Genomic DNA, 18,120 nt, shown 5'->3' on the forward strand with positions numbered 1-18,120 from the left:
ACACTAGAATTGTATACAACTCTACGGCTCCCATCCCATTCCCAATGCCCACTCCACCCCCCACCCCACCCCCCGCGGCAGCCACAACACCTACAACCATATCTGCCTTTTAGGACACTTACTGAACAGGCAGGCAAGAATCGAGGTACTCTGGATTGAAAACAAGAAGTTACAGAACCTGCTGAAGGTATTTTCAAGTCATAATGACCTGGTCCTGGGCCTTCACGCTGTAGAAAAAAAAAGTTTTTGTTTCATAAATAATGATAGCTGATATATTTTGATGTTCTACTTGTCTTTTACGAATGAACATATGAATCAGTGTGATATGGTAGAAAAATCCCCGGACTGGGACATGGAAGATCGTGTTAAGGTGTGCCCTGGCACCAGGCACTGTGAAATGGGAATAATACCTGCTTTTCCTGCTTTACCTGCCTTGTGGATGACTGTGAAGACTGCAGGGGAAAAGACATGTGGAAGTCTCCCCTCTCCCTGCCTGGATACCCTCGCCTCTCCCAGGCCCCGTGCCCACACCAGCAGGTCTCACTCCATTCTTGTCCCTCTGCTGATGGTGACTTACTGCTCTGGGCTGTTAGTTTTATAAAACACACTTATTCCTTCACACAAATGCAGCATATGTTCTCTTAGTCCCCCAAAAAAGTATTCATAGCAATTCACTGCCCTACATAGAATGCCATGCGATTAACATAAGTAGATGAACACAATTTTAAGAAGACAAACAGCTCAATAGAAAAGTTAGCAAAAGGCAACTTACAGAGAGGAAATGCAGTGAGGAAACTGCGAGTGAGGCGGGCGGAGCTCTAAGGTCATTAATAACAAACTCACTGGAAAAGACCCTGATACTGGGAAAGACTGAGGGCAGGAGGAGAAAGGGACGACAGAGGATGAGATGGTTGATGGCATCATTGACTCGATGGACATGGGTTTGGGTGGACTCCGGGAGTTGGTGATGGACAAGGAGGCCTGGCGTGCTGCAGTTCATGGGGTTGCAGAGTCGGACACGACTGAGCAACTGAACTGAACTGAAGTTCTAATTAAAAGAACAATGAGATATACTTTTGTTGGGGTCAGGAAAGAAAGAAAGAGATAAAGGAAGGAAAAAAGGAAGAAGGGACGGGGAAGCCAAAACCTTTTGTGGGGGTAGGGGTATGGGGGTGGGTGGAGCCCAGGGCACGCACAGCTTGGCTTGCAGGATCTTGGTCCCCAGATTAGGGATTGAACCTGCGCCACCACAGTGAAAGCCCCAAATCCTAACCTCCAGTTGATTCTCAAGGAACTAAAACTTTATCCACAGTGTGGATACTCCTACATGACTCTGGCAGAACTGTTAATTTGATTAGCCTTTCTGAAGCATAATTTGGCAAGCTTGAAACAGCTTAAAAACACATATACCTATCCAAAGGGGGAGAAAGAAAAAAGGAGTCTGGTTACTCCTGATTGTTTCAGGAATCCAGAAGACAAACAATGAGTTCTGAGCCCAGATATGGCAGGAAAATGAATACAGCCCAAACACCACAGTAGATAATGTAGACAAACTGTTAACCTTTTCTTCCTTTCTAGCAATTCATTTCCTCTCCCATTTTCAAATACCAGTGCTATTCGACAGAAAAAAAAAATCTTTCTGGCATGATGTTTTAGATCTGTCTCTGAATAACGCAGGAACTAGGGGAAGTAGGTGGGGGTGTAGACTGGCCAAGAGCTGGTCATTTTTGAATGGGTGAGTACATGCGAGTTCTGTCTATGCTGCTGCTGCTGCGTCACTTTAGTCGTGTCCGACTCTGTGTGACCCCATGGACGGCAGCCTACCAGGCTCCCCCGTCCCTGGGATTCTCAAGGCAAGAACACTGGAGTGGGTTGCCATTTCCTTCTCCAATGCATGAAAGTGAAAAGTGAAAGTGAAGTCGCTCAGTCATGTCTGACTCTCAGCGACCCCATGGACTGCAGCCTACCAGGCTCCTCCGTCCATGGGATTTTCCAGGCAAGAGTACTGGAGTGGGGTGCCATTGCCTTCTCCGAGTTCTGTCTATATGGTATATATATTTAAAGTTTTCACAATACAAAGTCAAAGACAATATACATTTGTTATTTTGACCCAGCGATTCCATTTTTAGGAATATTTCCTAAGAAAACAATTGAGGATGTGTACAAATATTTGGTTACAAAGACATTCCCTACAACACTGTTTCTAAGAGTTGAAAAATCAGAAATGAAAGAAATGACCAATGACGTGTGCCTGGTTAAATAAATTGTGATTCTTCCATCCAGTCATACAAGCTGATGAATCTCTATGGACATAAAGTCTACTCCCAAATATCATTAAGTGAACAATACAAGCTTTTAAAAATGTGCATTAAAAAACTGGGAATGGAATATTCACCGACAGCAGTTTTCTCCAGGTGGTGACATGTTGAGTAAAAAGAATTTTCTTTTTTTTTTTTTCTTATTGGCTGCTTCTAATTTTTCTATGATGGACTTGAGTGTTCTCGAAATAAGAAAAAAAGTTATACTTGATGCATAGATAAATGAATATGGGAATTGAGTAAGTGAAAAAGGGGGTAGGGAAAAAAGATAAAATGAGCAGAAAGATTAGAACAGAAATGTATCCAGTAAGATCCTGTAACACATGAGACTGAGCCGCAGGTTAGCCCAATGGATTTGGCTGAATAAGCACCCAAATGTGGCCCCTCTGCAGGATTTAAGAGCAAGGCTTTCAAAACCCTGTTTTCCTTCTGTGGCACAGCAGCACAATTAGGGGTGCCATTCTCAATTATCCACCACGAATGAAGTCTGTTATTATCAGCCAAGCATAAGTCTGATAATCAAGGGATGTGTCTCATCATTTTACAACTCATGGCAAAGAGATGAAACAGCAATGTCTTCAACCTGATGCATCTGTGGGACAGAGACCGCTGTCAGGGCAAGGCTTCTTCACTAGAGAAGTCTGAGCCACCATAAGCACACAGGATAGAAAGTCAGGGGAGTCTGGACAGGAATGGTTTGCACAGAGTCCCCTTGGTTCGGCCATAATAAATGCAAGTTCTCAAGCTGGAGTGGCAGCTGGGGCAAAAGATGCTGCTGAGGGTGTCACCACTGACTCCATGTCTTTGACATCCAATCTGTGGGATGGCTAAGAAACGCTGTGAACACTACCCTTTCCCCAGAAGCCTCATGTGGCTTTCACTTCTAAGCTTCTAAGTCATGAGCTGCTTAAGAGTCCAGGTGCCAGGCCTCGTGAAGCCCTGATAGGTGCCCGTACCATCCAGCGGCCTTCCTGCATGTGCGTGGTCATCTGAATCAAAGGGCCTAAGACTCGGGACAGAAAGAAATTACTGAATGCTATTTGCCCCCCATGTGTCACATGGGACCTCTTAAGTGGGGAATATTAAGGAAGTTGATGTAGGCCCAAGTTCTAATTCCAGAAGCCACAGGAATCCTGTTCTAAGTGAGAAGTAATGATCAGGCCAGGGTACTGCAATGGGTGGGAAGCAGCTTCAACAGAGTTCCTGTTTCTGCCCCATCTGAGGATGGTGGGCAGAGTGGGAAGAGCTGAAAGGAGAGAAGAGGGCTTAGTCCAGGATGGCTCTGAATGTGAAGAGAAATGGACTCAGTTGAACAGTGGGGTGGGGGTGGTGGGGGGGGTGGGGGGGTGAGGTGGGTTCAAAACAAAGAGGACAGGGAGAAGACATATGGTATGAAGACATGCTATGGCCTCGATCTTGAACTTCTTATTTGTTCCCATTCCATGCACCATAATGCTCAGTACCATTGTAGGCATCTGCTAAAGCCTTCCCACCACTACCTCCAACCCTCCAGGGCTGAGAGGATGGGACTGGCTTATGTATACAACACTGCTCAGGAACTGAAAGGTGCCAGGTACCTCTGAAAGACTGTGTGAGGGTAGATGAAGTTATCCCAAGATGTATACTGAATTAAGTTCTCAAAAAATCTATAAATCCTCTGAGTTTTAGGTGTGTTTCATTATGCTGAATGACGTTCCCTCAAAATTCTTAAGACCTGCGGATTTGGAGTCCACAGTATCTCACAGTGTGACCTCGTCTGGAAATGGGGTCACTCCTGACTGTAGCCACAAAATTACAAGATGCTTGCTCCTTAGAAGGAAAGCGATGACAAACCTATTCAGCTTATTAAAAAGCAGAGACATCACTCTGCTGACAAAGGCCCATATAGTCGAAGCTACAGTTTTTCCAGTAGTCGTGTACAGATGTGAGAGTTGGACCATAAATAAGGTGAGTGCAGAAGAATTGATGCTTTTGAACTGGGGTGCTGAAGACTCTTGAAGAGTCCCTTGGGCAGCAAGGAGATCAAACCAGTCAATCCTAAAGGAAATCAATCCTGAATATTCACTGGGAGGGACTGATGCTAAAGCTGAAGCTCCAATACTTGGGCCACCTGATTCAAAGAGCCCACTCACTGGAAAAGACCCTGATGCTGGGACAGAGTGAAGGCAGGAGAAGGGAGCGACAGAGGATGAAGTGGTGGGACGCATCACCGACACAATGGACATGAGTTTGAACAAACTCGGGGAGGCAGTGAAGGACAGGGAAGCCTGGTGTGCTGTAGTCCACGGGGTGCAGAGTCGGACACAATTTAGTGACTGAACAACAACAACCAGATACACTACGTTAAGATATGGTCATTACAATGGACCCTAATCCAATGCCTCTTGGTGCTGGGAGGTGTCAGTACTTCAGTCCAGTCGCTCAGTCATGTCCGACTCTTTGCGACCCCATGAATCGCAGCACGCCAGGCCTCCCTGTCCATCACCAAACTCCCAGAGTTCACTCAAACTCATGTCCATTGTGTCGGTGATACCATCAAGCCATCTCATCCTCTGTCGTCCCTTTCTCCTCCTGCCCCCAATCCTCCCAGCATCACAGTCTTTTCCAATGAGTCAGCTCTTCACATGAGGTGGCCAAAGTACTGGAGTTTCAGCTTTAGCATCATTCCTTCCAAAGAAATCCCAGGGCTGATCTCCTTTAGAATGGACTGGTTGGATCTCCTTGCAGTCCAAGGGACTCTCAAGAGTTTTAAGCTATTTTCCTTTTAAAATCATAAAGCTAAAGGGAACCTAGAAAGAGCACATAGTCTGTCTCTATTGATCCTAGACACAAACAGTTTTCAATGAATCATACTTGAAAAGAGAAAAAGTCAGAGATAAAGTAAAATGTATAGCCCCCAATGTCTATATATATATACACATGCAAAACATAAGAAATACACAACACAAACTGAAATTACTAGACATGGTGGTAAAAAGGATCTCACCCAAATTTGGTGGGGTGGATGGTGTGATAACTGGACCACACTGCCCAGGAGAAAAGAGGTGCCCCAGCAAGGAGGGGAGAGCCCTGGGTGGAGGAGGGCACAGAGAGGAGCTGGGCGTGCCTCTGTGGGAATTCAGGAGGAGGCATGTGGCAGGATGTACACTCAGGAAACTCTAGAATTCTGTAAGAATACGTCTAAAGGTTCAGAGGAGAAAGGAGACAAGTATGCTGGTGGATAGGGTAGAACTAAACTCGGCAGGGGCCAAAAGTTATCTACATTTGTGAAATTAAAAATTGACAGTACTGGGGCTTCCCTGGTGGTCCAGTGGCTAGGACTCTATACTCCCAATGTAGGGGGCCCAGGTTCAAACCCTGATCTCATGGACTGCAACTAAGACCCAGCACAGTCAAATAAACAAATAAAAGTAAGTTTGAAGAGTTGATGGTATCTCTGAACTCCATACTTCTTAAAAAACCCTAGTACATCTGTAGTTATATTTGAAAAGTTATATTTTTCTGTATGCAGGTCAGAAAGCAACAGTTAGAACTGGACATGGAACACAGACTGGTTCCAAATAGGAAAAGGAGTACGTCAAGGCTGTATATTGTCACCCTGCTGATCCCCTGAAGAAGGAAATGTCAACCCACTCCAGTACTCTTGCCTAGTAAATTCCATGGATGGAGGAGCCTGGTGAGCTACAGTCCCTGGAGTCGCAAAGAGTCAGACACAACTGAGAGACTTCATTTTCACTTTATTTAACTTATATGCAGAGTAGATCATGAGAAACGCTGGGCTGGATGAAGCACAAGCTGGGATCAAGATTGCCAGGAGAAATATCAGTAATCTCAGATATGCAGATGACACCACGCTTATGGCAGAAAGTGAAGAACTAAAGAACCTCTTGATGAAAGTGAAAGAGGAGAATGAAAAAGTTGGATTAAAACTCAACATTCAGAAAACTACGATCATGGCATCTGGTCCCATCACTTCATGGCAAGTAAATGCGGAAACAGTGGAAACAGTGGCTGACTTTATTTTGGGGGGCTCCAAAATCACTGCAGATGGTGACTGCAGCCATGAAATTAAAAGACGCTTGCTCCTTGGAAGGAAAGTTATGACCAATCTAGACAGCATATTAAAAAGCAGAGACATTACTCTGCCAACAAAGGTCTGTGTAGTCAAAGTTATGGTTTTTCCAGTAGCTGTGTATGGATGTGAGAGTTGGACCATAAAGAAATCTGAGCGCTAAAGAATCGATGCTTTTGAACTGTGGTATTGGAGAAGACTCTTGAGAGTCCCTTGGACTGCAAGGAGATCCAACCTAAAGGAGATCTCCATCCTAAAGGAGATCAATCCTGAGTGTTCATTGGAAGGCCAATACTTTGGCCACCTGATGTGAAGAGCTGATTCATTTGAAAAGACCCTGATGCTGGGAAAGATTGAAGCCAGGAGAAGAGGGGAAGACAGAGGATGAGATGGCTGGATGGCATCACCAACTCAATGGACATGAGTTTGAGTAAACTCTGGGAGTTGGTGATGGACAGGGTGGCCTGGCATGCTGCGGTCCATGAGGTCGCAAAGAATCGGATACGACTGAGCGACTGAACTGAACTGAACTGATTTTTCCAAAAATGTTACCTACAAGTGAACTCTTTGAGAAGACTGACAATGGGAACTGTTTTAATCATCTTAACTTTCAGATTCCATTCAAACAGACATCTATTTGGCTTTTTTTCAATGTGACCATGTTTACTAATTATTTTTCTGCTCCTCACGGGATTTTAAGCTGAGTTTTTAATCGAACTAATTCCTTAATTGCAGAAATAACCGAAATGGTTCAGCATTCTTTCATAATGCTAGTATTTTTTCTTTAATATTTCTTGATGTGGACCATTTTTAAAGTCTTTATTGAGTCTGTTACAGTATTGTTTCTGTTTTATGTTTTAGGTTTTTGGCTGTGAAGCATGTGGGACTTTAGCTCCCCAACAAGGGATCGAACCCCCACCCCCTGTATTGGAAGGCGAAGTGCTAACCAATGGACCACCAGGGAAGTCCCCATAATGTTAGTTTTAATGCAGAGAGTATGCCATGAATCTGCTCTCCCCTTTTCAAACTTCTGTCAAATGTGACTAAAACAGATAAATCACATAATGCTCATTTGTGTCTGGACAAACTCTTTCCTGCTTATCTGATCTTTTCCTATTCTTTACAGGCTTGTCAGGTTTTAAGAAATACAGAAACATCTTGAAATACTTCTGACATCAAATAAAAGAAACCCATTTTTTTTCATTTGACATTGTAAGATTTTATTTCTACTGCCAGGAAAGATGCATATCCCTCTCATTTTTCATTTTATATGCAACTGTGAGAAATAATTGAAAAGAATCTGCTCAGCAAATCACTGTTAGAAGTCCCAAATCATATGAATGACTGAGTCCTGATTAAGTAGTAGTAATGGCATTATCTTTATTAAAGTAACAAAATATATTATGTTGACCATTTCCATGGCTCCTTTCTTCAAACTATTCTTCTGACTTTTAAAAATTGTATTTTGAAAGATTATAATAGCAATGCAAAAGAGAGAAAGGAAGCAAACACCCACCCTTACAACATCTTACACCCACCTCACAACATCTCAGCATAGCCACTAAAAGCATTTTGCTGCATTTCATGTTTTTAATAACATAATTTTTCTTGCATGACTTTCATCATGATAGATATACCAAACTGCAACCTGCATTTTTTCACTATGCAAGAGATCAGGGATCTCCCCTGCTCCCCGCCTGTTCCTTGGAAAAATCGCCTTCCATGAAACCAGTCCCTGGTGCCAAGAAGGCTGGGGATTGCTAAGTTAGTTCATAAACATTTCTGGTGCTATTTCATAATTTTAACAGTAATTATTTTAATGGCTGTAAAATATTCCTCTGTGTAGATATGGTAATATTCTTTTAAAATTATTTCCTTCTCCTAGATATGAAATTGTGGCTATCTCATCATCTTGCTATTATAAACAATCCCTTGATGATATTCTTTGCATAGATGAATATTATTATAAATAAATTATTACTTTAGGAGAGTTTTCAAACAATGAAATTAATTGGCTGAAAGATATAAACAGTTTTGGTGGCTCAATACTTTGGTGGCTTTGCAAGGGGTTGTATTCTGTATACTTCCACCAGCGAGAGACTAGAAAAGCACTGACGCTATGGTTCATAGATACTGGGGAAAACAGAAAAACAAAATCTTCCTTACTCCTCCTCACCTTAAAGTCATCAGTATTTCCTATATGTCCAAAGAAGTTGTGCAGGATATCTGCTATCCTAAATGCCCAAATTGTGAAATGCATTCAGGAGGAAACAAAACTCATGCAATTTTTCTGCAGGTCAAGAATTAAAGGGAAGGATGAGAGGAGGAGAAACTGCAAATGGCAAGTTTTACTTTGTCTGCTTTGCTTGGATAAGAATGACTATGATTTGTTGCAGTTTGTTTTCTACTCTTGGAAAAAGTCCTGGGGACTTCCCTGGTAGGCCAATGGTTCAGACTTCATGCTTCCAATGCAAGGGGTGCAGATTCAATCACTGGTTGGGGAAATAAAGATCTCACATGCCTGCCATGCAGCAAAAAAAAAAAAAACTTGCTATGAGGGAACTGTGTGTTTGCATTGGATCTCAGGATCTGCAGGACTTGGTCATTATTATCACGGTGCTAAAAGGAAATGGTGACTGGTACAAGTTTCCAAATACAATTTTTTCTGTGAGTACAAAAGGGCCCTTTTTACTTTTGGCAGAACATATCTTCTGGTGTCTATTGCAAAACGTTCACACAAACACTCCCCTCGGTCCTTCCTACACACAAAACAATTCTACTGATCCAGGTGGCAAAGAGTCAGACATGACTGAGCATGCATGCATCCACCCCAGCCATAATCAATTATTATCATTATTTCATCAATAACTGAAGTATCCAGTAAGTATACAACCTTATATTGGTAATCTAAAGATTAGAAACCATCTTCCAACAAGACAAATCCCTTGGCAACCGCCTCTCCTGAGAGGCACTGACACCTTAGGGACAACGTGTAAATTCATCTACGGAATTCCTGACCTAAACAAAAAGGCTGTGTGTTTTAACAAGTGATAATGGCTTGTCCACATGGAGGAACTTTCAGGCACATAAGATCCTAGAGTATTTTAAAATTCAAAGTAACTGTACTTTTTACAACTAAAAAATGGAGTAGTGATCTGCCACATTTTCACATGTTTCTTCATTCTTTTGATAGGCTGCCCCTGGGGATTCTAGGTATAAATGACTAACACATTTCAATGAGCTAGTTTTCACAGATAACGGAAGGAAAGGAGGAGATAAACTTGTAAGTATCCATCTTTTATAATTTGCCTTATTCTCTAAAGGGTTTAAAGTGACTCAGTGAATGTCTGAATGTCGTCATGCTGTCTTGCACCTGATCTGCAGGTCAGATTTCTGGTGACTGTAGGTTTCATGTATACCAATGGTGAGGCAACCTGTCCTAAGTCAAGAACGCTCAAGTGACACTGTGATCTTACACATAACACATTTTAAAAGAGTGATACATTTGTTTTTGTTTTTTTTTTAATGCCCCCCAAAACTGAAGAGAATTACAAGTGACATTATATTTCTGGAGGGAATTTTTTTAAATATTTAAGGGAGAAATGGAAAAGGAAAGGATACAAAGATTTCATTCGTTCATTCAGCACATTTTTGAAGCACTGTACTAGGGGCTGGGGGCATCAGTGAATAAGACAGCCCCTTCTTTCATGGAACTTACACTCCAGAAGGTAATTACAAACTCTGATCTGACGATATAAACATTTTACATTTTAAACTTGTGTAAATATGAAAACACAAAAGTAAAAGCCAAAATTCCTGAAAAACTTCAGCAAATGCAAGCATTACTATTTCTTCACTATAGAGTATATACAAAGCAACGAAAAAAGAACGTTAGGAACTTCCCTGGTGGTCCAGTGATTAGGAATCTGCCTGCCAATTCAGGAGACACAGGTTCGATCCCTGATCCAGGAAGATTCCACGTGCCACAAGGCACTAATCCCTTTCACACAACTACTGAGCTGCACTCTAGAGCCTACATACTGCAACAAGAGAAGCCACAGCGATGAGAAGCTCACATACCACAGCTACAGAGTAGCTCCTTCCCCGCAACTAGAGAAAGCCCACCTACAGCAATGAAGACCCAGCACAGCCAAAAAGAAAGAAAGAAATTTTTTAAAAAAGATTCTGCCTTCCGGTGCAAGGGGTGCGATCCCGGGTCATGGATCCCACATGCCAAAAAAGGAGACATAAAACAGAAGCAATATTGTAACAAATTCAATAAAGACTTCAAAAATGGTCCACACCAAAAAAACCTTAAAAAAAAATGTTATGACTCCACCCAGTAGATAACTAGGTGAAGAATGTGACCAGAAAGCGTGCAAGAAAAGCCACAAGAAACTAGCTAACAAATAATTAGCATGTGTAGCCTCTGATCCTATGGATTAAATTAAAATAATGAGATGTCATTCTTTTACTATCAAATTAACAATGCTAAACAAGATATATACAGATTTCCTGAAATGGACACTCTTTTAACTGCTGGTAGAGATGTAAATTAATGTAATACTAAGGATCAAGGCATTGATTTCCAGAACGTCTGGGATGATATTCTCCTAGCAAGCATCATTTTCTCACACCAAGTGCCACAATCTCCCACCACTGGGATCAAAGCAGTTTGCTCTCTGCCGTTTACAAGTTTGGGGATCTAAACTAAACCCACAAGTCTGCTCTGGGAATGCATGTTTAGGACAGACATGAATCACGGCCCTGGGCTAATTCTATATCTTGGAACCTTTTCCATGAAAGTATTCTTTTCACTTTGGTGAAAGATAGGATGTTCCAAGCTGTGAATCACTTTTATTTATAAAATGGTATGGATGAGGTGACATCAATGAAAATGGCAGAATAAGGATCTCTAAAAACCTTCTCTTCCATAAAAAGCAATGAGAACAAAGGCAAAAGCTGTCAGAATCAACAGCTTTGTGCTATTTCACATACCAGGCTGCTTACCCTTCAGGATGCCTAACTTGGACTAAAACCCATCTAATTTTGGAAGAAAAGTTATGACCAACCTAGATAGCATATTGAAAAGCAGAGACATTACTTTGCCAACAAAGGTCGGTCTAGTAGTCAAGGCTATGGTTTTTCCTGTGGTCACGTACGGATGTGAGAGTTGGACTGTGAAGAAAGCTGAGCACCGAAGAATTGATGCTTTTGAACTGTGGTTTTGGAGAAGACTCTTGAGAGTCCCTTGGACTGCAAGGAGATCCAACCAGTCCATTCTGAAGGAGATCAGCCCTGGGTGTTCTTTGGAAGGAATGATGCTGAAGCTGAAACTCCAGTACTTTGGCCACCTCATGCAAAGAGTTGACTCATTGGAAAAGACTCTGATGCTGGGAGGGATTGGGGGCAGGAGGACTTGATGTCGATCACCAACTCGATGGACGTGAGTTTGAGTGAACTCTGGGAGTTGGTGATGGACAGGGAGGCCTGGCGTGCTGCAATCCATGGGGTCACAAAGAGTCGGACACGACTGAGTAACTGAACGGAACTGAATAGTAAACAAATCATTATTCAACTCATGGCATTCATTGAAAGCATGCATTTCAAAGGAAATATAATATCACCCAGTGTGTGAGGGTAGGGGAACTGTCTTGACCGCTTACTACCAAAGCCAATGCATTTATTTACACATGCATTTATTATCACTCCTCCCTTGTCAAATAAAAAGGCATAACTATCTCTTCCACCCAGACACACACACCTCTATACACACATATATACACACACATATAATCAAGAGAAGAGATAACACCCAACAGAGATCATGTATTTTGAGAGAATGTGAAGCAGTTTGGAGGAATGGTCCTTGACGTGGCAGGGTGGAGAACGCTGAAGCCTGGTGCATGGAGAGGGCCTGCTGATGAAAAGTGGGCTGTTTTCCTCCACAGAATCCAAGAAAAGCTCAGGAATTTCAGGCCTTAGGCATCAGCGAGGTGGAGGTGAGGGTGAGGCCCAAGGAATCCAAGAAAAGCTCAGGAATTTCAGGCCTTAGGCATCAGTGAAGTGCAGGAGGGTTGAGTGAGCTCTTTTCTCTAGGTCCCTAGGTATCTACTTTTAGCAGTCAGGTAGCTGCCCTTTCCTCATCCCTGTAGGAGATGAAAGGTTTCATTTCTAAAGAGATTGAGCCATAGACCTGGATCCAGGATCCCAGGTGATGGGAAGACAGGGACCTTTACTGAAAACAGGAATTGAGAGAACTTCCAGACATACAGACAGCCAAGAGGCACATGAAAAGATGCTCAGCATCTCTATTAGAGAAATCCAAATCAAAAGCACAACAAGGTATCACCTCACACTGGTCAGAAAGACCATCACCAAAAAGTCTACAAATAATAAATGCTAGAGAGGGTGTGGAGAAAAGAGAAGCCTCCTACAGTGCTGGGGGGAATGTAAACTGGTACAGGCACTATGGAGAACAGTATGGAGGTTCCTTCAAAAACTAAAAATACTCCACAGAAGACACACAGATGTCGAATAAACACATGAAAAGATGTTCAACATCACTCATTACTCAGGTCAGTTGCTCAATCGTGTCCGACTCTTTGCGACCCCATAGACTGCAGCACGCTAGGCTTCCCTGTCCATCACCAACTCCTGAAGCTTGCTCAAACTCAAGTCCATTGACATGATGTCATCGAACATCATATGGATGACGTGGTGATGCCATCCAACCACCTCATTATTAGAGAAATGTAAATCGAAACTATAATGAGGTATCACCTCACACCAGTCAGAACGGCCATCATCGGAAAATCTATAAATTAAATCTACAAATTAAAAAATGTATAAATCTATAAATAAAAAATTAATAATCTATAAATTAAATCTATAAATTAATACTGGAGAGAATATGGAGAAAAGGAAACACTCTTGCATTGTTGGTGGGAAAATAAATTGATACAGCCACTATGGAGCATAGTATGGAGAGTCCTTAAAAAACTAGGAATACAGCTACCGTATGACCCAACAAGCCCACTACGGGGCATATACCCTCAAGAAAGCATAATTGAAAAAGACATATGTGTGCCAATGCTCATCGCAGCACTATTTACAATAACCAGGACATGGAAGCAACCTAGATGTCCATTGACAGATGAATGGATAAAGAAGCTGTGGTACATATACACAATTACTCAGCCATAAAAAGGAACACATTTGAGTCAGTTCTAACAAGGGAGATGAACCTAGAGGCTATTATACAGAGTGAAGTCAGTCAGAAAGAGAAAAACAAACATCGTGTATCAACACATACATATGGAATCCAGAAAGATGGTACTGCTGAACGCATCTGCAGGGCAGCAGTGGAGACGCAGACACAGAGAACAGACTCGTGGGCACAGCAGGGGAAGGAGACGGGGGACGATGGAGAGAGCAGCACTGAGATGCACACATCACCGCATGCGAACAGATGGCCAGTGGGGAGTTACCGCCCGAGGCAGGGAGCCCAACCCAATGCTCTGTGATCACCTAGAGGGGCGGAACAGCGTGGGAGATGCGAGGAAGGCTCAAGAGGGAGGGGACATACACAAGACCTATGGCTGATTCATGCTGATGTATGGCATAAACCCACACAATATGGCAGAGCAACTATCCTCCAATTAAAAATAGATACATTTTTTAAAAAATGCCTAGCAGAATGCTTGGCAAATAGTAAATCAGCAAATTTTTAGGATATATATTTTGAAAAAGGCATTTTCAATATTTAAATAAACTCATGGGAAAACATGGGACAATGACTCTAATGTCATTGAGTCTTTGATAACAATTTGCAAATTCATTATATCTCATTCTTTAGTACTCTCTAGATAATCACTGAGCACCTATTTAGCAATAAAGTCACATCTTATTTAAAGGAAAAAAACCCTAAAATAGTGTTACCATATGATCTAGCAACCCTATTCCTTGGCATTTACCTGGAAAAGATGAAAACTAATTTGAAAGGATACACACCCCCCAGTTTTCATAGCAGCAGTATTGACAACAGCCAAACATGGAAACAACTCAAGTGCCCATCAACAGAAACTGGATAAAGCAGATGTGGTAGATATACAACAGAGTGTTATTTAGTCATAAAAAATGAAATACTGCCATTTGCAGCAACAAGGATGGACCCAGAGATTATCACTAATTGAAGTAAGTTAGAAAGAGAAAGACAAACACATATGATATGTATCTAGATTCTTACATGTAGAATCAAAAAAATAATACAAGTGAATCTATATACAAAACAAAAACACAGAAAACAAACGGACAGTTATCAAAAGGGGAGAGAGGGAGGGTAAATTAAGACATACGTGATTAATAGATATAAACTACTAATACTACACATAAAACATATAAGCAACAGGATTTACTGTATAGCCAGGGACTATATTCAATATCTTATAATAACCCATAATGGAAAATAATCTGAAAAAATACATATATAAAATGGAATCACTTTGTTTACACCTGAAACACAATATTAAATGTGTTAAATATTAAATCAAATGAAGTGTTTAATATTAAATCAAATGAAGTGAAAGTTCATTCTTAGCAACTCCATGGACTGTAGCCTGCCAGGTTCCTTGTCCATGGGATTCTCCAGGCCAGAATACCGGAGTGGGTACCCATTCCCTTCTCCAGGGGATCTTCCCCAACCCAGGGATCGAACTGGGGTCTCCTGCATTGCAGGCAGATTCTGTACCAGCTGAGCTACCAGGGAAGCCTGTAAATCAGCTATACTTCAATTTAAAAAGATTCTTTAACCACTAGACCACCAGGGAAGCCCCTCAGTCAGCTTTTCAGTTTCCCACACTTAAGTATTGGTGAGACCAAAATTTTTTCACCTTTACTGGATATCTGAATTTCTTATTTACAAATGGTCTATTCACTGTCTTTATCTGTTTTACTTTTCTATTTCCTATAAATTATTAACAGAATTTACGATAAGCCATTAACTATTTATCTGCCATGTATGTTGAAAATATTTTTCCTAATTTGCGTTTGCCTACTAACTTTGTTTATAGTTTGTTTCCTGGTGTACAAAAAATTCAAAATGTTATGTAATCAAACCTAAGGCTTCTTTTCCTTTGCAATCCACTCATTTCTGTTGTCTCAGAAAATCTGCCTTATCCTAAAATTAAATGTGTGTGTGTGTGTGTATGTTAAGTCATTTTAGTTGTGTCCAACTCTTTGCAACCCTGTGGACTGGAGCCCACCAGGCTCTTCTGTTCATGGGATTCTCCAGGCAAGAATACTGGACTGGGTTGCCATGCCCTCCTCCGGAGGATCTTCCTGACCCAGGGATCAAACCTACATCTCTTATGCCTTCTGTATTGGCAAGCAGGTTCTTTACCACTAGCACCACCTGGAAGCCCAAAATTAAATATATGCTAATATATTTTCTTCTAGTTTTATAGTTCAAAAGCATTTAATTCTTTAGTCAGTATGGAATTTACTATATGTGGTAGGAAGAGTCTAATATTTACAAGTTAATTAATCATCTAGCATAAAATATCTCTCTTTCCTACTGATTTGTCATGCCTTCTTTATCAAACACAGAGATCTTATGTATTCTGGAGTCTGTTTTTGAGCTCAGTTTGGTTATCTCAGCTCCTCTTTCAGATATTCACTGTATGTCTCCCCCCTTGCACTGCTGTTTCTAATTACAAATAAATAACTATAGTCCATCAAAACACCCTGAAATAGCTTCATAGTTTCTCATTCTTCCCTTTTTATTTTTTGGCATCCTACTGATTACTTATCTAAAATAGTTAATTTTTATCAAACACATGTACGCGTATTTGAAAATTTTTAGAAACAGGAAAGCATTTTTACATTTTTGAAAAGAAAGAAACTAGGTATACTTTTCTTTCTTGTTAATAATACAGTGATCTACTGAATATCTCTAATGGTTTTAATAATTCATTAATTCAACAAATACTCTGCACTCTGTGTGAACCATTTTCCTAGATGCTCAGTATACAAGACAAGAACAGACAAAAATCCCCACCTTTGTGAAGTTTACGTTCTGTGGGGAGACAGATGAAAACATGGTAAGTAAATTTTTAGATGAAGTGTATCAGATGGTGATGAGCACTATGAAGAAAAATAAACCAAGAAAGGGGGATAGGGAATTCTGAACAAGTGACTAGGGATGACCTCAATGAGAAGGTCATGTGAATCAAGAGCTAAATAAAGTAAAAGAGCCTTTACTTTTCTTCTATAACTTTACAAATGTGTTACTTACATTGCCACCCCCGCTGTATCTTCAGATATATTTTAAGTATATCTTGAATCAACACATTAATCATTCATTGCCTTTCTACTATGATGAGTGAAATGTTAATCTTGACATCTCAAAAGGAATCACTGCCTATTTTAAATATCAAATTCATCATGAGTTTATGGTCTATCAATATACTTACAGGAGTGAAGCAGCCTGTTGGAAACCTTTGAACCGTAGAACGAAATACGAAGCTCCTATATTAAAAAAAAAGGTACGATTTTCCAAACATATTTTTAAATGTAAGGATCTTTAACATATTCTTATTAAATATTTTAAAATGCTAATCTGAATATAATGGGCATACATGAGGTTTAAAAGTCATTAGTGTTGGCTATTAAGTATGTAAATAGAAAGGCATGAGTGAAATTAGTAAAAGCAACTTAATAAGTACTTAATTACCTGGAAGCTTGCTTGGGAACTGGTGGAGGAAGTAGCTCGTATTGGCCTGGTGAAAGCTTAACTGACTACACAGAACAGACAAGGACACCAATAAAAGATTAACATAGGTCTCAAACTCACTTTGTTATCTATCATTCATATAATTTATTTTATGACCATACCAACATTATATCATTTATTTTCTATTTTAAGAATGGAAAAGGTATATTTTCAAAGGTAGAGCTTCAAAACACTCAACAGATACTCACTTTTCATGGTGAATTTTATGACAGTACACCTGCAGTGGTATGTAGAAAAATGCTATACAATTAATCACATTTTAAGTATACTTGATTCAACAAATCCAATTGACCACAAAATAGTGAGCATGCTCTGCTGGTAAAGAACTACTAGGAGTGGTGGGAAATACAGGCCATGTTCTCATAATACATAAACAATTCTAACATAAAACACTATAATACTAAAAGTTAAAGACTGGACATCTCGGGGATAGAGAGAGATTAACCCAAACGGGTGACGCATAGCTAACATCACATACTCAGTGGTGAAAAACTAAAAAGCTGTTCCTCTAAGTCCAGGAACAGAATAGGGGTGCCTATGTCTCCATTCCTATTCAACATAGTACTGGAAGTCCTAGCAAATAATTCTGCAAGAAAAAGAAATAAAAGGTATCCAAATTGTAAAGGAAGTAGTAAAATTGTCCCTGTCTGCAGATGACATAATCTTACATATAAAATACTCTAAAGAACTCTGGGCTTCCCAGGTGACTTAGTGGTAAAGAATCTGCCTGCCAATACAGGACATGCAGGTTTGATCCCTGGGTTGGGAAGATCCGTTGGAGAAGGAAATAGCAACCCACTCCAGTATTCTTGCTTGGGAAATCACGTGGACAGAGGAGACTGGTGAGCCACAGCCCATGGGTTCACAAAAGAGTGGGGTACAACTTAGCAACTAAACAACAAAGAACTCCACCAAAAAACTGTTTGAACTAATGACAA

General features: G+C 40.8%; 1 protein-coding gene across 1 annotated transcript in view; it reads right to left on the bottom strand.

The window, feature by feature from the left end:
- The window catches only part of STPG4 (sperm-tail PG-rich repeat containing 4), a 35,021-nt gene that overhangs the window by 2,040 nt on the left and 14,861 nt on the right, over positions 1-18,120 (bottom strand). The window contains exons 4-6 of the mRNA XM_027555194.1: positions 17,123-17,187; positions 16,863-16,917; positions 123-227 (exon numbers count right to left, since the gene is read on the bottom strand). Of these exons, the coding sequence (XP_027410995.1) occupies positions 123-227; positions 16,863-16,917; positions 17,123-17,187 (225 nt within the window). The remainder of the gene's footprint in view (positions 1-122; positions 228-16,862; positions 16,918-17,122; positions 17,188-18,120) is intronic.

Source organism: Bos indicus x Bos taurus, chromosome 11, assembly GCF_003369695.1.
Source record: "Bos indicus x Bos taurus breed Angus x Brahman F1 hybrid chromosome 11, Bos_hybrid_MaternalHap_v2.0, whole genome shotgun sequence".
NCBI lineage: Eukaryota > Metazoa > Chordata > Mammalia > Artiodactyla > Bovidae > Bos > Bos indicus x Bos taurus.